Here is a 25489-nt window from a genome sequence, read left to right on the forward strand (position 1 = left end):
CTAAGGTGACAGATAGGGGGGCTGAAACCCACCTAAAAAGGGGTTAGAACCGCCCCTGATATAGTGTGCGTAATTATATTGAAACATAAATATATAACCAGTTTACCTGATTCAATGTGATGGCTGAGCCTGTTTCTGAGATAACAACATGCCAATCCGTGGTTGGATTCCCAACACGTTAACCGTAATCTTTCACTGTCAATAAGTCTGAGCAATATTTGCGCCATATCTGCTCTAACTGTCGACTATTACTGTCGATTTAGCATTTTCACAACAAAACCCGCCTAATTGCTACTCAAAACTTGCCCAAAACTACAAAACGACTTGGACTTGGCAACACTGAGCGTGACTGATACTCGAGCCAACTCTGCTCTAACTGTCGACTAGCAGTGGGAGTCAGATTGCCCCCTAGTGGATGGCTAAAGATTTGTTAACTCATATTCATAAATTCTCAAGGGAACGTCTCTGAATTAACTGATGCTCGTGCCCCCCTTGACAGGTGCCCCACAGGTTGAAAACCCCTGCTGTAAGCAGACAGCTAAACTAATCACTTCAGCCTCTTCAAGGATGGTTCTCTATGTTGCCATTGGCTTCTTCAACAAGGCCATTAGATTTCATCAAGATGGCAGATTGTTTTGACAGGTTGACTGGATAAGCTGGCTTCGGAGCATTTTGAGGGTTATCGCTCCTGTGTTATTGCTCAGTGCATTGCTTCCTTGCAGGAAGAGTTGAACAAACTGTTTGATCACTTCCCAACATGGACGACCGTCAGCCAAGACGAGGGGGTGAGAGTGCCAAACCTCACATTTTCACCGAATGATTCATCACCACCCCTGCAACTGTGGGACAACTGGACATGTTTTTCCAGAGACTGATGCATTGACTCGGGTATTAAATGTTCTTAATAAACCTATAGATAAAGTAAATCCCCATATCATGCCCTGACATGACCCTTCAAAGAGCGAAAAGGAAAAGTGTATTAAAGTCTTTCATAATATATGCAACAGTTTTTTAAAAGGTTAAGTGGGGAATTTTTAAACCACTAGCAACACAAAAGGAGTAGTATCTTTCATGTCCACAGTTAACTTCATGTAGGACGACCTATGAACCAAAGTTTAATGCCTCAGAAGTATGTCCAAAAGTAAGAAAGTATGTCTTGGAATTTAACCAGAGGCAGCTACTCACAGAAACAAAAATTACACACCAGTTTCTTATTACTGAGAGACGGAAATGATTGCCATTCCCTTAGCAAAACATGGTGTCCTTTCCAACATTGGTAATGGAGCACACTTTGGAACATTTTTGTCTATGTCCTTCATTTTAACATGTTCCATAATGACTGGAAACACATAGGTACTGTTTGTTTTTCCAAATCTTTATGGTTGCCTGGTCAAGACAGCTTTATGTCAATGAAGTTGTAACAATTTTCTTGTCAAAGACTCGAAAGCTGTGTGGCTCAGGCTGGCACCTGTAGCCTGTTTTTTGTGCATTGTGTCATTAGACAAGCATGGCAAACATCCCACTGCTTCTGAATGGAGCAACTGTACCTTCAGTGGGTCTGCTGTGTTAATTGGAAGCCCACACCCAGAGGTGAACAGTGGCTCTAGCTCCTAAAGTACAGGAATGTACACTGAGCGTGTGTGTCTATGTGCATAAAACAGTTCATAGTCTGTAGTGAGGCACAGTCTGGGTGTGTGTGCAGTTTTATGCTAACCCCAACGTAGGCTGGACACTAATAAACCTGGGGTTTTTAAACATATTTCCAGGCTGCCAGCTAAACACATGGCAGAAATAGGAAATTACATAACTACTTGCAATGGCACTAGCTTATTGTCCATATAGCTGAAAAAGTCTCAATCTCAACTGCACAAATCTTTAATGCACTTTCAATGGAAATCTATGGGGCAAGATATTCGCTATAAACTAAAAAACAAACAAACATGTATAGCCATTCTTAAACATGTTAACAATTAGACTAGTGTGATTAAAATAACTTGCTAACCTTTTCTGTGTAAAAAATAATAATAATGAAATGAAAATGAATTACCACAGATTTTTTCCCTTTTTTTCTGTATTGTGACTTTTTTTCGTAAAAAAAAGTAGACTAGGGATTTCTATTCATTGGTTGTTGATTGGATTTTGAGATATGAGCGTTGCACCCAAAAATTATTGCCAGCTCTTGGGAAATTGTGGTAAGTCGGGTTTTTAAATGCTGAAAGAAAATCAAGTTATGACATTAAAGTAAAAAAACAAAAAACAAACAAAAAAAAAAACGGATGAATCGCTCACAATAAGATCTATAATATGTTTTGTGCCGACTTTAAGGTTTTAAGTAGTATTTTTATTTTATTTTTTTTACAGATAGCAATGTAAAACTCAGAATATCCTTGAAAGAAAATTAATGTACTCGAGAAGCAACATTGTATTTTATTAAGACTTGTACACTTTTGCCTGGATATGTGTTTTGTCTTACTCCACTTCTTATTCTACAGTTTTCTTTTCATACAGCAAATATATAATTTTTTTTTAAATATAACAAATTAAATACAAGGGACAAAATCTGTCAGTGCAGTAAGATGAAATACACTTAATATCTTATGCAATGTTGCTTCAAATAAATTCTTATTTTTTCTTATTCTTTTTTTTTTTTGGTGGTCTGAAAAATATTAGTCAATCTTTCAAATGCACCAGGAAACTAGAAAATTCCACCCAAAGGAAGCGTGTTGGCAACACACAACTAGAAGTTTGTTTAGAACAGTAGCCTGTGACAGACAAATATGCCACCTTTTGTATACAAATATACACACACTTTTGAACATAAGAATTATGTAACATATTTTACAAAAATATCAACTTCAACAAATGATTCTCTTTTCTAATCTGTAACATACTGAAAAAAATGCTAAAGAAAGAAATAACACTGAAAAAAATCCATGTTCTGATTTATTCTGCTCTTTCCTCCAAAAAGATGAGCAACCAGACCGCTTGTGAACTATTCAAAGCCAAAGTTTTGTCTCTTTTTTTTGGCTGTTGTCTTGACATTTAGATATAAAGCATAGGGCTGTGCATGTAGTACTTCTGTTCAGTCATTTATGTACACAGCATTAGAGAAAACTGCCACTGGAGCGGTTCTCGTGCCTGGAATACTAACAAGCCAGTCTACCTATGCCATTAGGATAGTTTATTACCGCTAAAACCCTTGGCTATACATCAAGAGCCAAGAACAATCTGGAAGCCATCCAGAAGATGTTTGGGTGAAGGGGACGTATTGCCCTTACCATGCTGACTATGTGGGAATCAAATGTCTATCAGCATAGGTCAACGGTGTACATCAAAACCCAGAGGCCATTTTAAGCACTCCAAAGACATGAAAAATTCAAAACATTTCCTTGAAAAATCAAACCGTCTCACTGTCTGCTCTTAGTAGATGGTGGCTCTCTCTCTTCCAATTTCTTGGAGACATAAAAAAAAATCTATCCATTCAGTGTTCTGAAGAAATCGGATGACTTTTGGCCATTTGGCCGTGAGCCGTTATTCATTAATTCTGCTGGAATAGGCCTCATGCGCCGTCTAACTGGGGCACGGAAAAAAAACCCAGACTTCATTAAAACTTTAGTATGATCAACAAGCGTTCTAAAGCATAATCAACACTGAACATCAAAATAAACTAACCCAGAATATTTGATTCATTTCATAAGGGGGAAGGTTTGACAGCATGCCAGGCGTTTGTTAATCTGAATTCCAAATATAAAAGAGGAGAGCCATTAAAAAATAAAAAGAATAATTCAAAAAGTTAGACAGTTGAAATCACAGATGGTGAAATTCATAGAAAGTGTCTTTTAGAAGCTACAAGATGGATGGGAGCAAACCTGTCAGAAATGCAGCTTCAAACTTTCAATAAGATGAACTAATATGAACTTTTCAACAAGATGTTATGAGTTATGCTGTTTTTGTTATATCTGTAAAAATAATAAAGAAATCATTGATAATGGGTAGGTGAATTAATGGAAAAAAAAATGCACCACTCGAGGCAGTTATAAACTACTTTTATTTTTAAAGAAATACTGGATACTTTTATTAAGAAAAGGATGCATTAAATTGATCAAAAGTGGCAATAAAAGCATGTATTAAAGGGATAGTTCACCCAAAAATGAAAATTTGATGTTCATCTGCTTACCCCCAGGGCATCCAAGATGTAGGTGACTTTGTTTCTTCTGTAGAACACAAACGAAGATTTTTAACACAAACTGTTGCAGTCTGTCAGTCTTATAATGGAGGTGAATGGGAATCATGGCTTTGAGAGTAAAAAAAAAAAACATACACAAACAAAACCAAATTAAACCCTGTGGCTCGTGACGATACATTGATGTGTAAAGACACAAAACGATCGGTCTGTGCAAGAAACTGAACAGTATTTATATCGTTTTTTTTACCTCTGATTCACGCAATGTCCAAATTGTTCGAACTGTCCTGAGCGGCGGTGTGTCCTCCTGAGCGCGGCGTGAGGTGTCTTCTTCTTCTTGCTTTACGGCGGATCGCATACTTATAAGTGCATTACCGCCATCTATCTCTCAAATGGACCATTGACACTCCATCTACAATCTCAATTAGGAGTGTCAATGGTCCACTTGAGAGATAGGTGGCGGTAACGCACTTATAAGTCTGCGATCCACCGTAAAGCAAGACGACAACGACGCCTCACGCGCCTGCTGCTGAGAACGCGCTCAGGAGGACGCGCCGCCGCTCAGGACAGTTCGAAAAGTTCGGACATTGCGTGAATCAGAGGTAAAAAACCGATATAAATACTGTTCAGTTTCTTGCACAGACCGATCGTTTTGTGTCTTTACACATCAATGTATCGTCATGAGCCGCCGGGTTTAATTTGGTTTTGTTTGTGTATGTTTTAGACTCTCAAAGCCGTGATTCTTATTCACTTCCATTATATGACTGACAGACTGCAACGGTTTGAGTTAAAAATCTCAGTTTGTGTTCTACTGAAGAAACAAAGTCACCTACATCTTGGATGCCCTGGGGGTAAGCAGATAAACATCAAATTTTCATTTTTGGGTGAACTATCCCTTTAAGTTATTTATTTCATCTTTGAATCCTAAAGTTAAAAAAAAAAAGTATCAATTTTTTTTCCACAAAAATATTAAGCAGCACAACTGTTTTCAACATTGATATTAATAAAAACTGTATCTTGACCTAAGCACTAAATTAGCATATTAGAATGATTTCTGAAGGATCATGAGACCTTGAAGACTAGTTTAATTGCTGTTAAAAATTCAGTTATTCTAAATTATAGACGTATATTATATTTATAATATTTAATTGTATTTTACATAATATTTCACAAACTTTTTGATCAAATAAATGCATCTTACCGACTCCATGAAGCACAATCTTTTGAATGATAATACATGTACATATACATATACAGGTGCATCTCAATAAATTAGAATGTCGTGGAAGTATATGAAATGGAGGGAGAGAAAGGGGCATTGGGTTTGGGACATGACACGAGCCAGACTCAAACCTGCATCACTATAAGCACGTAAACTTCATATTTTGAATATACACTGCAATGCATCTGTATTATGCATCAGAGCAGCTAAAATGTTGAACCCTAGAAATAAAGTGTGGGAACAATGTGCTCATCAATGTTAGCATACCTGTGGCTGGTCTGATCAAATCCATGATGACTGAATCGGCACCCTTGGTGTAAACTGTGATTTGCTCAGTCAGCGTGTGTTTTACCACCACTGACATCCTTTTTCTTGTGGAATCAAACCCCAGTGTGTGCAGAAGCTCGAAGCTCAGCTTGCCCAAGTGTGGAAGCTCCACGGTCACCTGATCCGGTAAACGGCCGACAAGAGCACACTTATAGGCCCGGGCTGCATAAACCAACGCTGCCTCGTCCGGTGACTCTGCCTCATATCTGAGCTCGCATTCATCCTGAGCCAAAGCTTTTGTTTTATCAAAGTTGGGTGGGCCGGGGCTGAAGGCATGCTGCAGGTCATGCTCCGGACGCTTCTCCTCGTTCAGCTTTGTGAGCGTGCTCTCGGCCGAGGGGGTGGACAGCATGCTGCAGCCCACTTTATGGGAGGACGAGCGGTTGGTGGCTAGACTGGAGGAGCTGCTGTTGTTGGAGCCAGAGGTCAGGCGGCTCGGAGTGAAGCGCTTGATGAAGTCCTCGATGGTCTTCACTGGAGACTTCAACTCGTAGCGACGCACCTTGATAAGATCCAAGGAACATTTGTCAAAACAAAACTCCTTAAATATTTGCGTGCATTTAATACTGCAGCCAACTGGGAGGATGATTTGTAAACCATTCCATAATAGATGGCAAGGCAAATGTTTTTAACCGCACATACAATGACCTCAAGAATTTTTTGAATACTTAAGCATACTGCATTCTGAACTCAAATAAAATATCGAACCAAGAGGAGTTTATTTTAAATGAAAGATTCACAAGACTAAAAAAAAAATAGTTTACTTAATTATTAATTAATGAATTATTATTTTTTAACTACAAGAATATATGAAGGTGCCTGTGTGAACCAGGATTATTAAAGTTAACTCAAACTAAAACCATAAGAAAACACTTGAAATAAAATAAATGGTAACCGAAATAAAATACAAAATTTATTTTAGCTACTTTACAAGGCAATTTCTCATTTTCATTTAGTTTAATTTGATGTATTAAAATAACTAAAACTGAAATAAAAATTAATAAAAACCATATAGACGTATTTAAAAACTGCAAAAAAATAAAAATGACAAAAACACACAAACACGAGATCAAAATGACCAAAACTATTAACTAAAATTAACATTAAACCAGAACACAAAAATAAAATTGAATTCAAATTAACAAAAACTATAATATTATATCAACTAGACACTAAAATAACACTGGTGTGAACAGAATCCACTAATAATCACCTTGAGACCAAATGGTTAAAAATAATAGCAAAAATGGTTTAAGAAAAGTGAAATTAGTTCTAAGAAGAGCTATTAAATTGTTTGTAGATGCTACCTGGTTTGATACATTACATTTTAATTCAAGCTTATTTATATATTTATTTATTAAAGATTTCATTAAGATTGTGTTTAACAAATTTAAATTAATTTACGACATTAATTTAAGCACAAATAATCGCTCTCAGAAGAGAGGATTAATTAAAAAAATCGTAATAGAGAAACTGCAAGTTAATGCAAATGAAATATGGCAGAACTTTAAGCAGCCATCAATTTAATCAAACACCAAATGCAAATCACTCAGCTCAAGATCAGACTTGTATTATGAAGGGAGGACAAGTGTTTGATCGCAGTATCTGCCAGATCTTACATACACACTTGTAGAAGTATGCAGGTCATACGCGAATGCTGGAATGGCTCCAGAAAAGGTGGATTTTGAGGGCATCTCATGCAATAAATTAGTAGAGGGCAACATTACACATTTGAAGGATAGACCATAAACATATTTTACACAGAAACAGGAAGTTGCTCCAACTCTACACAGCAGAAAACCACCAAAGGAAGTTAACTGCGGCCAAAAAAAACACCAAAGCCCACACACAAGGCATTAAGAAATTTGTGTGATCAAAATCTGACATGAGACACTTCAGTTGTCCTGAGATTAAAACAAATCTCAATCTTAAACCGATATCAACAGCTGTTAGTGAAGCATGATACCTGACAAAAAAGCCACCAGGATTGAAATTACTATAAAACTGACTATTTCATTTCTGCACTGACTTCTTCTCAACGGAATGTCCCGAATTGCGTCACATTACTGACGTAAAGTAGGTTGCGAATGTCAGTTAATTCCTGGTGGTCGGTCTGCTTACCTTCTGCCGGGGTTGATTGGGTGAGGACACAACCACAGTGTTGCAGATAGTGAGAGCAATGAAAAAGTCAAAGACGTCACACAGGTCAGGGGGGATCTGGTTCAGGGACTGACTGTGAAAACGCATGAACTCCATCTGACTGCTGCACTCATTGACTTTATCCATGAGCTGGGGATCTGGAGTAATGTCCTTTTCCTGTCAAACCAATAAAATAAAAGATCAAATATCATTAAGCATTGGGATAGTGAGCGATACATGTACAGCTTAAGGTGTAGAAGATACGTTTTCTAACCATGGGACTGCTGAAGGCAGTGTGTTTGGACAGAATGCTGGCCCGTTTGGCTTCGGCTCTGCTCCCGGTGCGACGGTGGGATTTAGTGCTCTGTGATCGCAACACCACTTTTCCACTCTGGTGGCTGGTGACGCTGTCCCGCCGTGGGAGAGTTCCACCATGAGATGTACAGTCCTCCTCCTCTGAATCCATTTCCTGGTACATAGCAAGCCTCCTTGCTGTGGGAAAGACACTCTTTGAAACATCTGGGCTGTACATTGAAGACCTAAGGCTTCTGGCACTTTTTCCTCATGCTAGTCTTTAACCTGAGCTGCCTTACTGGGGTACAGGCTATAGACGAAGTGAACTACATATTCATTAATTCATTCATTCAATCTATATACACACACACACACACACACACACACACGTTTAAAAAGTTTTTTTAAATAATTAAATTTTTAAAGTAATTTTTAAAAGTAGTATTTTATGCTCACCAAGGCTGCATTTATTTGATCAAAAACTATAATATTTTGAAATTTTATTACAATTAAATTTACGGTTTTCTATTCTAATATGAATTTTTTTTTTAATTCCTGTAATGGCACAGCTGAATTTTCAGCAGCCATTACTCCAGTCTTTCTAATATGTTGTTTTGGTGCTTAATAAAAACATTTCTTATTATTATCAATGTTAAAAACAGTTAATATTTTTGTGGAAACGGCAATCTATCTTTCCAGGAATCTTTAACCATTGTAAAGTTTAAAAGTATAGCATTTATTGGAATAGCAATTTGTAACATTATAATGTCTCTTAATTTTGTTTAATTTACAATTCATCCTTGCTGGATAAAAGTATTAATTTCTTTTTAAAAATAATTGTGGGTAACACTTTAGTTTAGGGACCAATTCTCACTACTAATTGGTTGCTTATTAGCATGCGTATTACTAGTGTATTGGCTGTTTATAAGTACTTATAAAACATATTAATGCCTTATTCTGCATGACCATAATTTACCCCATATCTAAAGTTAACAACTACCTTACTAACTATAAATGAGAATTTATTGAGACAAAAGTCATAGTTAATAGTTACGTAATAGTGAGAATTGGTCCCTGAAATAAACTGTGACCTAATACTGCTACATGTATTTGAATGATCTTAATTTGGGGGCTTTTTGATAAATGCCATTAATTGTAATCACTATGATTAATTACATTAATTGACATAACATGTAATTAACTATTAATATTTTACATGATTGACAGCCCTATTATTTATACAACATATTGCTCATTTACAGAGAATTAATGGTGTGCAAAGAACTACACTGGCCCTTGTTTTAGCACTGCAGATGCTGAGAATCCTAACCATTGGCATCATGCGAGTACTCGACTCCTGCCACAGTACAACGGCGAAACACCATCTTGTTTTCTGTGAGTGTGCCGGTCTTATCAGAGAAAATGTACTGCATCTGGCCCAGGTCTTCTGTGATGTTCAGAGCCCTGCACTGGAGGTGAGAGTCTGTTTCCTCATCGTACAGCTCCATGTCCTGATGGATAAAGTACACCTGGCATATCTTCACTATTTCAATGGAAACGAAGAGCGAGATTGGGATCAGCACCTGCACCAGAGAAAAAGAGAAGTAGAGAGGTTTGTTGTAGGTTCATGCAGGGTCATCATTTCAACTACCGCTGAGCCTACAAACCAGATGGGAATTAAAGGAAACGTTCATCCAAAATTAAAAGCGAGTCATTATTTAACTGCATGGTGACTTTAAATCTAAAATAATTAGATTTCTTCTACATACGGAGCATCAATGTTAATCTGAAGCACATGGTAACATTCCCCTTACACCACTTGCTATTCACCTGCAAAACTATAATCATAGTCAGGAAGAGATAAATGGCTGAGACCACTGGAGATAAGTCTGTTCCTTCTGGGCTCAGGACGTCAAAGACAGGCCTCTTATCTCCATACTGGAACATCCACAGGCCATGTCCTAGAGGAGGTTTCAGAGACAAACACTGGACTGTATAAGGCATGGTAAAATGGAATCTTGTTTTTTTTTTTCCACTGAAGATGTTCAAGGAATCTAAAAATGTTGAATTAAACCCCACCCCCCCAAAAAAAATCACTGCTTCCTCTAAAATGCTTCCTCAAATCAGATACATTCAATCAATCACTGAAGAAGTATTTTTATTGTGGTAAAAAGCATAAAAATATAAATCTTTTGCTGAAAAGGGAATTAAAAATGATTTATATATTAAAATAACAAGATTGTCTGAAATAAACATTTCCACATGCTTAATTAAATACTTTAACTTCATCTTGTTTGATTATTTTTTTGGTTTTAATTTGGGACTTGATGCTAAAATAAGATTATTCATAACAGATGAATCTGCAAAACAGCTTCACATTACGTAACACTTTACAACAACAACGAAAAAAAAACTTAAAAAGGTAACTAACACAAAAGTAATATTATATGGATAGTTTGGATGAGCCACATATGACATTTTAAAATAGCCATTATATGCACACCTCACAAACATTTCAGTTATGACAGCAATAATAACTTGGAAGAAAAACTGACAAGTTTTACGTACCGATGGCAGAAAAGAGGCACATGACCAGAAGGATGATGACACACCAGAACACATCTACGTTCATCTGCCGCTCCAGTTTGCTGCGTTTATAACGAGGGCCGTTGTTGTTCAGCATTGCTTTTGTTTCATGACCTAAGAATCAGTGTAAAGCAAAACACTCACTTTTTGTAAAAATAACATGAGCTGCACCAGCCAGATGACCAGTCATCAAACAATTTTTATGTAAACATGAAAATCACAAATCACACAAAATTTGCAATTTTGTTCTTTGTGTTTGTCTTAATACTAAGTATTTACCATACCTTTTTGATTCCTTCTAAATGCTATTTGTAAAGTTTTTTTTTTTTAATTCTTGGTGACATTTAAATATAAAAATGTGAAAAATGTAAAAATATTAAAATATGGGGAAAAAATAAATAAAAATTACATACTAATGATATAATTTAGATATTGTGTGAAAATGATTTAACACAAATTATAATTGTCCAACAGTTTTTATTTCCTTCACAATCCATAAAGTAATCAAAAGTTAGTGTACTTGTAACAAATTAGTCAGTAAACTGCATACTTGATGAGATGCGTGTAAAGAAAAAAAGGTAAATTAAATGTTTAATAGAATATTTAAACGTATGTAATGTCCAATAAAACAGCATCATTTCCCAATTATGCATAGAGTGTAAATAAAAAAATAATAACAATTAATTGCACTTTTTTGTGATGGTGATGAAATTACTAAAATAAAAGATCTATGATCTAAGATCTATATGTTTGACATAATACATAATTTGAAATGTGGTGGAAATGACACTTTAGTGGACAGCATGTAAAATTAAACTACTGTAGTGGACTTTTCCAGTCCTGGTTTGGAAAGAAGCAGCGTACCTGCATAGATGACGATTCCTACAGCCTCCTCTGTGTTGCGGATAGTGCAGCCCCTGAGCAGCAGATTGTCTTTGTAAAGGCCGTCTCTCCTCCCACTGCGATGGATTCTGTCATATACACCATGCAGGTTTCATTTATCACACTTGTAACACAACATATCTATGAGGATTATACATAATCTGAATCTGAATTCCTCATTTGCTAGAACTTCATTAGACTGGAAGCTAACAACAACCGTGTGATGTGGATATTGCCAAGGGATATCCACATAATTCTGCGTCCCTTGTTGTTGACGACATCGATCCATCATATTTGACAGTCCACAGGGTTTCCCTCTTTCACAGCACAAAATCAATAGTAAAGCCATGACCTCAGTAAAACGGCTCTGTACACAGGTAAAGCCCTGAGGCCAACTGGATCTCACGTTCAGTCAATGCAGCACTTTTTGTAAAACCCCAAAGCCGTGTCATAAAAGAATTGAGCAAAGTAAAAAGATTCTCATGATAAATGAGAGTTGAAGGAGTGGCGGGGAATGAAATCGTAAATTCAACGAGACCTCCGATCTGAAGGTTGCGTGTGATTCCAACAACGGGAAAAGGTTCAAAAGGCCTTAGGGCTAAACTTCCTGATAAAAATGGCGTCATATGCAAATAAATTCGTGCTGAATGAGCGCTGAATGCTAAACAACCTGTGGAGGGAGCTCAATAAGCTTTAAGGCAAGCACTAATCCCAGTGCTAAATTCAGGATTACATCTGTTAGTTAAAAAGCTGTTTGCTGTTGCTGAACTTTTCCTTTGTCAATTATCTGACAAGGCCTCTGGCAAGTTTTTGTGTTTTTTATTCCATAGTAGTGCATTTATCTTTGAGCTTGGCCCTGGTTCATACCCAGACCTGATATATTAGCTGTATGTACACCCCATGCTGTCAATCACAGTTCTGGTTTAGCTCAGAGCCATTTGCCTATTTGTTAGCTTGGACAAAAGTGTCAAAGTATGGCTAGGCAATATGGTCCAGTTAGGCCTTGATGGTAAATGTAATAACTGTATATCCGCAAAAAGCATCTTTCTCTTAGGTCATTTAAATATAATTTATGTATTATGATGGAATAAAATGTATTGTAATCAAGATATAAACTGCAAATACTACATCATATTTCAGTTTTTTAGGGTGCTCATACAAGCATAGTTCACTCAAAATTGAAAAGAAAAAAAGTCTCCTATCCTCACAAAGGCTTTTATTATATATTTCTTATATTTAAAAACACAGTAAAACAGTTAATATTGTGAAATATTATTACAACTTAAAATAACTTTTCCGCTTCAGTAGATTTTAAAATGTAGTTTGTTCCTGTGATGGCAAAGCTGACTTTTGGTTTGGAGGACTCTGAGTTTTGTACTCGCTGGTGCGAGATACTAAACAAATGTTCGTTTGATCTTACGGCGCTGGTGACTAAGGAGACTACGAAACAACTTGAGTCAACACGTCAGGAGTCGAAAACATTGGAGTTAAAACTTGGTGAAATCGTCAACAAAAGTAAGTTAACAGAACTGAAAAAAGATCTTGACCGACAATGGGCAGAACTCTCCACTGAGATTAAAGCGACTAAGAGGAGGAAGTTTCCAAGGGACAATGATGACTATCAGCAAGGAAGGATTTATTTTTGGAGGGATGGAAAACCAGATTCACAGACTTCTCATTGTAGTCGAGCCACCTTTGAGGTCCCCCCTGGATGCTGACAGCCCGGGGAGAATAGGTTATGGGTCTCTTCAACAATGGGCGACTCTGACTCTGATGCTGCTGGTCGATGGCGGAAAAGCTTGGGTTTTTTAAACCGCACTCGGGCAGAAGTGCATGGTACGGATTGGAAGGCAAGAAGTTCAAGAAAAGATGTAGAAGGGGTAAACGAAAGAGTTTCTTCGCTTCCTCCACGACTGACGAGGAGTAATCAGAGGAAATGGTTATGAATTTCTCAGATAAGTCACTTCCTAGTTTTTGCATTGCTGCTCTTAGCAAAGGACTTTCTTTTATTCCTACCACTGAGGCTAATGACTTTGACACTATGATTGACTTTCAAAAGTTTTTTAGATCCCTGAGACTGAGGGAATTCTTTGGTACAACTGAAATATCTACTCTGTCTGATGATGCTCCTTCTGTTACTGTACAGCGCAGTGTCACTCCTGATTCGTCCAGTATTCATCTTCCTTTTAAAAGGAAGTCAACCTTTATCCCACCACGTAACAGGAACGCATCTTTGGATACTTACTGCAGGCTTGTTGAAGCTGATGTTAAGACTTTGCTTAAAAAAAAAAAAACAAGACAATATAAAGACAATATAAAGCATATAGTAATTTATCAAAAGCGGAGAGGGATGCTTTATTTGATCTTAAAGGAACACTCCACTATTTTTGAAAATAGGCTAATTTTCCATATATTTTTCCTATTTAAAACTTGACTCTTCTGTGCTGGGGACTATTTTCAGGCGCTGCGTAATATCATTGCGCCTGCTGCACCCATGGTACGGCAGCAAAGTTCCTTGATTATTACGCAGGAATGTAGAGTATAGTTCCTAGCCATATCGGCCTAGAAAATAGCAACTTTTCATTTTCCGTTGGTCTTAGTACACGATGTAACTACAGAAGAGTGAAGTTTTAAATAGGAAAAATATTGAAACTCTTTGGTCATTTTTTTTAGCGAGATGCTAACGGTCTAATCAGATTCAATGATCTATGCTAAGTTACAGCTAAAAGTGCTACCGCCAGACCCGGAGATCGGCTGAATGGATTCGAAAACGGTAAAACTCAACTGTTTAACTCTAGGGGAGTTGGAAAATGAGCCTATTTTCAAAAATAGAGTGTTCCTTTAAAGGAGACACTGATGTGGTTGTGCGCCCTGTCGATAAGGGAGGGGCTATAGTGCTTCAACGAGCTACAGATTATGAGAAGGAAATTAGGAGACAATTGGATGATCGTGTTTTTTATGAACGTTTACCTGCTGACCCTACTAGTAAATTGAAAACTTATGTTCATTCCAAGTTACAGCAACATTTTGAAAACTGAGAATTCAGCAAAAATGAATATGAATTTCTTAAAGTTGATTTTCCGGTTACACCTTTGATATATACATTGCCTAAGGTTCACAAGGGTGTGGATACCCCTTTGAAGGGTCGCTACATTGTGAGTAGTATTGGTAGTCTTACTGAGAATATTTCTTCTTTTGTGGATTACTTCATTAAACCGTTTGTACCTATGTTGCCATCCTATGTAAGAGATTCTATGGATTTTATTGAATCATTGTATTCTGTTGATTTTTCTGTCGATGCTGTTCTTCTCACTACACTTGATGTTCAGAGTTTATATACTAACATCCCTCATGAGGATGGCTTATGGGCGGTGGAACAGTTTCTAAAACAAAGACAGAATGGAGTGAAACCTAGTACGGCATGTTTGCTGGATCTTATAAATATTGTTTTGACTAATAATTACTTTCGTTTTCAAAATGATTATTATGTACAAGCGAAGGGAACAGCAATGGGCAGTAAAATGGCATTAAATTATGCCCGCTTGTATATGGGTGTATTTGAAAATGAGTTAATTTTAAATGAATCAAAATTCTTTTTTACCTAAGATAATGTTTTATAAATGGCACATTGATGACATCTTTATGATAACGAATTCTACACCCGCTGAATTGTTGCTGTTTTTGAATTATCTCAACTCTAGAACTGAACACTTGAAGTTCACGATGGAGTGTGACACAGAGAGTATCAGTTTTCTTGATGTAAAGGTACACATTTCTGAGGGTAAACTTCAAACTGAACTGTATCGCAAACCAACGGATCGAAACATGATTTTAAGAGGTGATAGTTTCCAAAACACCTGATTAAAAGCCTGCCTATTAGCCAGTTTAAGCGTGTGCGTAGTGTGTGTAGCACTGAAGAGTCTTACACTCGATGGTCCGCTGATTTGGCTTCAAGATTTCTACATCGAGGTTATCGTAGGGAATGGATCGAAGAACCTAAGAGGAAATTTGATGATACATCTCAAACACAGTGCGCCTACGTGCTACAGGTAATGAAACAATCAGGCAATGGCCCTATTTGTTTGGTTAGGTATTCAGCATTGGGTGTTTTTTGAGGGGAAACTTTTACAAAGGGAATGTTTTTGGATTTATACTCCTAATACGTAGTCCCCTTTTGGGTTGAATGAAGAATTTGATATTAAGCCTTTTCTATAGGATTGTGTGTATTTCTTCATCTGTTTTCAGTATGGTTTGAATATTTTGAGCGATTATTGATCTGTATTGATTTGTATTTTACTTGTATTGATTTGTATGTTTATTCGAGTTTAAGCCGTTCTCTCTCGCTCTCTCTCTCTTTCCTTATCTTTTTTTGTGGGACTACACCTACATAGTGATTGAATGTGTCTAATTAGGATGACCACCTGTTACTTATAAAGTGATGTACCTCAGTTCACGTAATTTGTACCTAACGAAGACCTGATGACCGAAACGTTGCAATAAATATTTCTTATGGAGCAGTTATATCAGTGTGCGGACAATACGTTTGTTCTTTTGTTAAAGCTGACTTTTTAACAATATTTAGAACAGTTGTATTTTTCGCAATATTACCGTTTCTACTGTATTTTTAAACAAATAAACAACCCTGGTGATTATAAGAAACTTGCTATAACATTTTAATATTAAAACATCTTATATATACACCTTATGTATAAATTTGTGATATATAATTTTTTATTTTTGTCCATAAAATGCAAGTCACTGGGGTCAACATTCACGATTATTTGAAATATCTTCTATTCAGTTCCACAGAAGAAAGTAAGTCATCAAGTCATACAGATTTGTAGCAACATGGGAGATGAGTAAATGTTAATTTATGGATGAATGAACGTTTTATAAGTGTGTAATTGGCAGAAATGTTGTTTATTGTCTGCTGCCTGTCATGTCACAGCTCAGATTAGCTCCTAATGTACATGTTTGTGTGGTATCATCAGTCAGTAAGCAATGTCATTTTTTCTGCCGCACCAGAGTAAATAAGCTGCCTTAAAGTGTGCCTGGGAAACTTGTATCTCAGAGTCAGGCATTCGTTATTATGATATATGTCACGCATTCAAGACACATAACACAGAAGTTGCCTAAACAAAACAAAGGAATTATATTGTGAACAAGAAGCCCAAATAACTGTAACTGAATTAAAAATGATGAAAATGACAGCATGTAAAATTAAACTAACTTGCAAAATCATTCCAAGTTTCCTACTCGTAAATACAAATCTGCTTGGTCACCCATTTGCTCAAAATGACGATATTTTTGACTCCACTTGAAGGGCATATTAGTTACATAATATTTACCATTAAGGTGACTGGACCAAAACAACATGCCCATGCCCTCCAGGTATCATCTCCTTAGCCTGCACTGCACATATTCGCCAGCTGGGATGATATCTTAATGCAATAAACTGTCTCTCCAACAAGACACAGTCCTTGGCGCCCACCGTGCATTATGTACCCCCTTTTGCTCCGGTAAGCCACTTTGACAAAAAAAAAAAAATGCTGGCACCATACCAGAAGCATCTGTTCTCCATCATCCAGGGAAATAAATGTCATAATCCTTCTGGCTCCTGTCAGCTGACTCACTGGCCTGCTTGTCATTACCATACCATGTGCAGCAGGTTTTCATCTAAACACAGGAGATATACTTCAACCTACACAGCCCAGTTGTTTTACTACTGCTACAGCAGTCTGCTCAAATATATGTATGCATGCTAATCTCAAGCCTTTGACCTGTATGCGTTAGCCACCATTTAAGACTTTAAGACTGCAAAATAAACACAGTACAACCTTAATCCACACTTTGAAAGTCTAAATACCAGATTAACAAGCCTTTTTAAACAGTGAGAATACTAGGATTCCTGGCACCACTCTATGAAACGGGGGCATTTTCCAGTTCGATAAAGTGATTTAAAGAAGATTTTGTAGGATTTTAAATATCCCATCAGATAAATTTACCTATACTGTCAGATACTGGCTTGATAGTAAAATGACTGACAGTTTTAGAATATAATTTGACATAAACCTTAAAGATCAAGAAATTAGAAGGTGCTTCTTAGAATTTTAATGATGCTACTTCTATAAATATCCACTTTCAATTATCATATGGCATATACTATAGCTTGGTAATTGACCAATACTAAGACTGTCCCCTACTCTAAATCATAACACAACTTAAGAAAAAATAAAATAAAACAGAAAACTTATCCTTGAAGAGTTGACTTTTTGAAAAGATAATGATTTTATCTTTCAGCTTTGTACTTTTTTGATAAATTTATAGAATTGTACATTAAAATAATGCTTTAAAAAGAGAAGAAATATAATTGTAACAGTGTAAATGCATAACCCAGGGAACATAACTTCATGTCTTTTTAATAACACACATCTACTGAAATATAAAAGTAAGTACAGGGAGACCAAAGACTATATACTTACTTTTATTTCATGGATTTTATTGTCATAAAAATGTGTATATTTACTAGGTCGACTAGTAGTCGTTCATTTTACGCATTAAGCGCAGAAGCTAATGATTATAAATGTGTCAGGGAAAAACAGTAAGGAGGATGCATTAACATTTTAATAATTCACTGATAAACTAGGCCTAGTGCTTTTTTTGTTCTTGGTTTAAGAGATGAACTCGGCGACACTGATTCGTCATCTCCGCAGTAGATGCGCCTGTATGCATTTTCCATACTGATTACATAATCTGAGAATATCTGTTTTCCATTTGAACTGCTTCATTTGAAAGTAGACATTTCACTCTCTATAGATATATTTTTTATGTCTGTAAGGCAAACATACACTTGAGTTTTGCGCTGAAGTTCAGAGACTGAGATGGCAGAAAGCACATCCTATTTGCTTTCATTATTTTACAAAAGCACGTTCGAGTCTTTACAGATTCGTAAGCTGTATTACTCTTATCTGTGTGACCAAAAACGACGGAGTATTTCAGGAGTAAGTGAGCGTAAGTGAACGATTAGTTGACTATTATGGGGCAGCCCTAATATTTACTGATATAGCAAGGAGACGTTAGAAACAGTGGTGAGAGGAAATTGTTACTGTATTGTACTGTACTGTATTACTGTAGATAAGTGTCTATAGTAACACTTAGTAAAATATGGCATCAATTATTGTTACGGTCAATAATATGAATAATAATATAAGCAAGGATCACACATTTTTGCCCTCTGGCCCTTAGAAAATACATTTTACATCTAAACACACCAGCTTACAACAAAGGTGGAAAACATTCCACATACTTTATAGCCTCCTTCCATCTTCCAACCCTAACACTTACAAACAAAGACCCATTCCTATAGTACTCCAGCAGAGAACGCTGCTGGTGAGAGATGGTATAAGGTAAAGTAGAATAATTAGGTAGAATAACAGGGTTGAAAAGTCACCAGAATAATGCTGGAGTAAGAGAAATACACACTGCCTCTCCATTAAAAATATTAAACTGGATCTATGTGGGTCACAAAATAACCATTCATCCCGTTATTTGAATCTCGGCAGCGAATGGAATTTTAATCACTGCCGGCAAAACAAAACAGTGGAAAGATCCGTTTTGTCTAAATGGTTTATAGAAATGAAGATCACTGAATATAATGAAGGCGTACAAATTTCCAGATGGGATATTACGTTATTAGCTATAGGGTCAAACTAATTCACAATACAGTGATTTAATCAAGTGAAGATTTTAAGAGTGAAGAGCTATGAAATTTCATTGGAATTAATAATGATTAATGCCATTAATCATGATTAGGTTGGGCCATAAACTAAGCAATAATGTAAATGCACTTAAAATACATAAATGCAGTATACTTACATGTATCCACGAAATCTGTTGAGGTCATTGTTGGGCTTCTCACATTCAATAACACTGTTGTATTTTAATGGGTCAAACTCACAGTCCTGCAAATGAAAAACAAATTTGCAATTTGGGATCTGAACATATAAATACATTTAAACATTTAAAATTAAATTATTAATGGACATTTCACCCAAAAATGAAAAGCCTGTCATCAATCTCATGTTTCAAAATTTCAGTTTATTCCTCATACAAATCTTTTTATGATTTTGGAAGACTCTGAATATATAGGGCACACAATTTATTAACTAATACTTTTTGTATGAAGCAATAGCAAAAGGAACTTTTTCCGAGATTCACTATTTTTTGGCTACACCACTCTTTAACATTCGGTTTTTGTTGTCAAACTGTTCAGATCAACTCTTTATTGACATCTTGAGACGCAACACATAAAGGGTGAGCAGCAGTGAGGGAAATGAATATTTGCCTTTGGTGAGTGGTGTGAAATGACTAAAGTTATCTCAGTGGGCAAGCACAGACCATCTGAATACACACACCATCACATTAACTGTTCTTGACACCAGCATGCTTCTATTCAGTTCTTTACTCAACTTATGGGATTTCACAACAAACACACCACAGTCCTGAACACTCACCAGGTCGATAAAGCTGCGCACCACCTGCCTCTGCTTGAGGTTGGTTTCACCATCCAGTGTGGCTGTCTCAATGTGACACAGGCGGTCAGGGTCGCTGCTGCTGAGCAGCAGAACATCCGCCGGCAGAATCTCGTTGCAGCGCAGACGAATAAAGTCTCCGACCCGCACCTCTTTCCAGTATTTCTCCACATACCGTTTCTCACTCCTACAAAGGGCACAAGAATACAAATGTAATAGGCTTGCCGCGATAGACGGTGCTGACGATGATACCGGTGTTAAGCCGCAACACCGGTTACGTCACTTGCCCACCGCATCACCGACCCCCACCGTCGTTTAGATACCGGTGGGAAAATTTCCTCACCGTCACAACCCTAAAATGTAACTTACCCATAATCATGTCGCAAAGAAAAGAGGCTTTGTTACTTTACAGAAGCCATTGTGTCCTAATGCCTTCTAATATTGAATAATCAAATAATTTAATTTAATTTTAACATTCAAGTTTAGTTGGAATTGAAAGATGGATGGAAATTTTCTAGAAATCTAGAAAACCTCAGATTCACTGATTGAGATAATACCACAGAAACAAAACCGAGTCAGACGCTGGTGAAAACATTTCGGAACTTCATCAGGACAGACTAAACAATATACATTAATCTGTTTTTCTTACCCATCGGAGAACTGTGCTGTTAAAAATAACTGTCTAGAAAATGTTCAATTTTCTCAATTAGCTTTATTTACCATAAATGTATTTTGACACTTGCCTCTGCTGCTCGTGTTGTTTTCTGCATTAGTAGTGAACGGATCCGTAAGCAGTAAAAGTGAAAAAACAACAAGATCAAACAAACTCCACACAGGACTGAACAATAAACAAACCACATCTGTGCCGTGTTCAAAACTGGGAGGTTAGTGTTCATGGTGCTGGCCTAACATGATGGGCAACATGACACCTATTTCAGGAGGACAAAATAATATTACAGGGCTTTGGCAAACATGGCTGCAGAGACTCTGGCTCTCCGAGCGCCGCTGCTAAACAAACCTTCCTTCTGTTTCTTTTCCCGCCCTTCTACACATAAGAGCACTCTTTTACTGCCACGTGGGAATGTAGGGTGACCTCTTACACAAACTTGGCTTCAAGAATTGTACAAAGTAGAGGACGAACTAATTCTCCATGGTTTAAGAGGAAGGAGAAGGATTCACCTAATGGCAAAGGAGGAGAGGTGAAACGATGGCCACCAGGAGGTTTCTTTGAGTCTCTTGGCAGTCAATAGCTCGCTGCAGGAATGTATTTCTGTAAGCCGGTTTCATCTTCCCAAAGTCAAAGGGTCTTTTGAATGGGTTTTGGGTTAAATGTCTGAAATAAGGTCTGTGGTAAATGCAAGCTCAAGATATTTTCAAATTTTATTCTATGAAAAAATACATCCACCTTGTGACTTTTAGAGCTTGTATTTGGCTTGAAAAATGTGGTTGCTACAAAAAAAGTGACTAAATGGGACTACAGAGGCTGTTGGGAGCATTAAACAATCACTTAACACAAGTGAACTCATCTACTCACTAGTTTAAAAAAAAAAATAAAGACAGTTGTCAGAGGCTAGGTGGTGACACTGAAGTCATGTGATTATGGTTAACTTGGTGTACTTCTGATGAATGTAATTAGGCTTCAAAATTCATGAACGTTGTGTTCATTTGTGAAGATAACCATGATAAACAAAATGTTTAAGAATCATAAACTTTTGTTGGTCACCGAGCTTACTTTCTGCAGTAATTCAAAATCCAATCAAAAAATCCTATTAGGGTTGTTGTCAAAGGCACGAGGGTGATGCTAACTCACACAAGGGTGATATGTCCCTCACTTCTGTGCTTTTGAGGAAGTCGAATAAATGACAAAATAACAAAAACTGCCAAAACCACTCATATTTTCACCTGTTATTTTGAGGCATGTGAATTACACACTTCACCTTAAAATCAACTCTGAACCTACATTTAACTGTACTGCTGATTACAGGCACATGAATGAGGGTCAAACAGGTCGGACAACATTGAGAGGAAGCAGGGGCAGACCAGGATGGTCATGAGGATGTTACACTGATAATGCAATTCACAATCTAGCTAGTTTTATAAATGATTCTGGTTACTGTAAAAACTGTTGAAAGTTAAGGATTTGGAGGAGGCGGCGGCTTGTAAACATACATAACTCAGATAATGATACATGAATGGAAAAAAGAGCAGTTAGAGAGAGAGAGAGAGAGAGAGAGAGAGAGAGAGAGAGAATTAAGTTTAGTGAGATAATAAATTTGTAAACAAGGATGACCATGAGCACACAATTCACCAATTCAGCTTCAGGTTAGATCTTAGTTTAAAAGTCATCAAAGCTACAGGTATATGGACTAAAAGTCACCAAACTCCAATTTTAAATTCTTTGATGTGACGTCATGAAACCTTAAGCATTCAAATAATATAGGTGTCTTGCAATCGCGTAATTTCATCAAGCGAAATACATTTGTACCAGTTAATTGCCCTTCAAAAATGTAATGACAAATCTAGTTTTAAAGTCACAGTAAAACAGAAGTAGCAACAGATCTTTTCTGTATTGTGATGTAGGTTCAGGAGTACGTTCAGGTTATTGAGAGAAAAAAAGGTGGTGATCAGGGTGATTTTCACCAGATGGCATTTTGCTTAAATATAATGCACACAATAAAGTTAAAAATAAACATATTAATGGATTGATCCCAATAAGATCTGTAACATGCATTTATATGTATAATGACATTTTTATTCTTTCTTTAACCCTTCAAGCCACATGATTTCAATACACTTGGCTGCATAGTTTAATTTGAGCATTCTGGGGAATATTGCCTTCATAGTGTCTCTGATGCCGTGAAAGGCTTTGCTTCATGTCGAGGCAGTTACATACAGCCCTGAGGATGAACTCTACTATGTGCTCTTTTAAGAGGAGAGTGTGTATGTTTCACATCTAGATCTGTGATTTTGAGTTTGAATCATTGAAGACATGGGTCTTAGTTCACATTTTGGACACAAGTGAATTAACTCTGTGAGAAAGAGAAGACGAAAAAAGCTAAACTAAATTATGGCTGCTTTTGGCATAAAGATAAGCATGATAAGTGGAGGTTAGAGGAAAATATGACTTCAAGTTATTTATAAACCTGTAACAAAGCTACAATCTAGAACATGATTTAACCCTTATACCTAATCATTTAGAGAAAAGGTCAACCAATAATAATTTTTATTAACACCAATAACTACTAAATAATGCATTTAAAAATAATGCTACAAAAATCATTAAATGTCCAGCCCCATGTCTTCAGTAACATTCTGTGTTAATAATGAATTCATACTAATATACAAACAGTGATGTAGGGCATTGCAGCACAGCTAAATCCCCAAATAAGCATTCACCAGATGAAGGAAACACAATATATGTGCCAACAGGGTGTATTTCCTTATACGTTTTTTTTTGGCCTATTCTCACTCAAAGATAATTACCAAATGTTCTAAATATAAGAGTTTGGTTCTATGCTAAGCACAGTCATGTTGTGTCACAACAAACTCCCATGTGGACTCGGGTGATTGTTTTTATTTCATCTCTGGAGTTTGAGGTCATACTCTAGAACCATTTATGTGTCACCTACAGCATTACTATAAAATAAAAAAAACACGAACATCAAGTAATTAAGATAGAAATGTGCAAGGAAACACAGTTGGGATTGGAGATGGATTGATATTCTAGCATAGTCCTAGAGAAAAAGCCACTGGAACGGAACTTTAAGGTAATTTTCTCTAGAGACACAATGTGGAAACGGTCCACCAACAAGACTTCCGAGAGAAAACAAACTGCTCAGCAGAATAAAAGCTTCTATGGGTTGGTCTCTGAAAGGCAGATCAGATTTTGGTTGATCTTTGTCTACACAATTCCTACAAATCCAAATTGTCCCATACATACAGGCCAATAATGCATCACAGCCAAAGCTGAAGATCCAATATCAAAGAAAAACAATTACTGAACAGAGTCAGACCCAAAGCAAGCCTTCGAACTAGGGCTGTGCGATATGGACAAAAAAAACCTATCGCGATTTATTTGATCAATTTTGCGATTTCGATTTTCATCACGATTTTGACACACACAGACATGCTTTACAGTCATAAATGCATTCAGTGTGAATTTGAAACATATTTCCAAAAGAAAACCAATTAGAGCTTTATCAAAAAGCTGTAGCATGTCTCTAGAACAGACATAAGGCAAAATAATCACTAATTAAAGGTGTAACAAAATGTCTCAAGAATAAGACATGGCAGAAAAAAATAAAATAAAAATCCCGTGTCCAGGGATTTTTTTTGCCATGCATTGGTCATAGAGCTCTTTGTGGCATTGCCTCAATTGTTGAACTAGATTTGTTGCGCCAAGTTCACACGTACTCCGTCTGCAGTGCGTATACAGTATGTGTATGCGGTGCAGAAGCAGAAATTTCCGTGCCAATCTATGTTATTTTTTTACTGCGAATAATGTGCTGTCACTTTCAGCGAGTGCAGCACAGCAGAAATAGACTCCGTGCGGAAACGATCGCAGCATGACTGCTGCAGACGCACCTCTCCTGGAGCGCACTGCCGGAGCGCAATCGCGTGCAGTGTGAACGCTCTGATCCGTTAACATGGGCGCGGAAAAAATACGCACCACAGAAGGAGTGTGTGAACCTGGCGTTACGTTTGCATGCCTGCCCGGTCCGTTCCGGCATTCTGATAGGTTCGGATAGCATACTGCGGGAGGTCGGAGACGATTTCGATTAATCGCACAGCCCTACTTCGAACCACTGACAGAAACTAGTGTGAAACTGAGTGGGACAGAAGTCTCATGGGAGCCGATGAAGAGAAGAAAATGGAAAACTGTGCTTGCCAAATTGTTGCTGTAGCAAAAGCAATGATCATTTGACAAGTTTTAATTTTTACACAGTTTCAGTTTTTCATGTTTCAGTCAAAAATTTTCTTTAAAATGTTGTCAAGATTTCATCATATCATATTTATTAATTTTAGTCAATGCTAAAGTGTGTCAAGCTGCAGAAAGACCCCATTTTAACCAAATTTTCAAAAATTTACATATAAACATAAAAACATACATTAAAATGTCATGTTAACTATGTTCACAGACATTTTCAACATCTCGCTAAGCCAGGCTGTTGTCCCCACATGCTTCAAAGCCACCACCATCATTCCAGTCCCGAAGAAGTCGTCTCCATCCTGCTTCAATGACTACCGTCCAGTTGCACTTACCCCCATCCTCATGAAGTGCTTTGAACGGCTAGTCATGCACCACATCAAGTCTGCCCTCCCCCC

General features: G+C 37.0%; 1 protein-coding gene across 1 annotated transcript in view; it reads right to left on the minus strand.

Annotated features, from left to right (window-relative positions):
• The window catches only part of LOC107673579 (probable phospholipid-transporting ATPase VA), a 54058-nt gene that overhangs the window by 18205 nt on the left and 10364 nt on the right, over window positions 1-25489 (minus strand). The window contains exons 2-10 of the mRNA XM_016467216.1: window positions 20147-20351; window positions 19509-19594; window positions 11616-11722; window positions 10734-10865; window positions 9996-10126; window positions 9496-9748; window positions 8146-8363; window positions 7854-8048; window positions 5673-6234 (exon numbers count right to left, since the gene is read on the minus strand). Coding sequence (XP_016322702.1) covers window positions 5673-6234; window positions 7854-8048; window positions 8146-8363; window positions 9496-9748; window positions 9996-10126; window positions 10734-10865; window positions 11616-11722; window positions 19509-19594; window positions 20147-20351 — 1889 coding nt within the window. The remainder of the gene's footprint in view (window positions 1-5672; window positions 6235-7853; window positions 8049-8145; window positions 8364-9495; window positions 9749-9995; window positions 10127-10733; window positions 10866-11615; window positions 11723-19508; window positions 19595-20146; window positions 20352-25489) is intronic.

Source organism: Sinocyclocheilus anshuiensis, unplaced genomic scaffold (assembly GCF_001515605.1).
Source record: "Sinocyclocheilus anshuiensis isolate Anshui unplaced genomic scaffold, SAMN03320099.WGS_v1.1 scaffold44, whole genome shotgun sequence".
NCBI classification, from domain to species: domain Eukaryota; kingdom Metazoa; phylum Chordata; class Actinopteri; order Cypriniformes; family Cyprinidae; genus Sinocyclocheilus; species Sinocyclocheilus anshuiensis.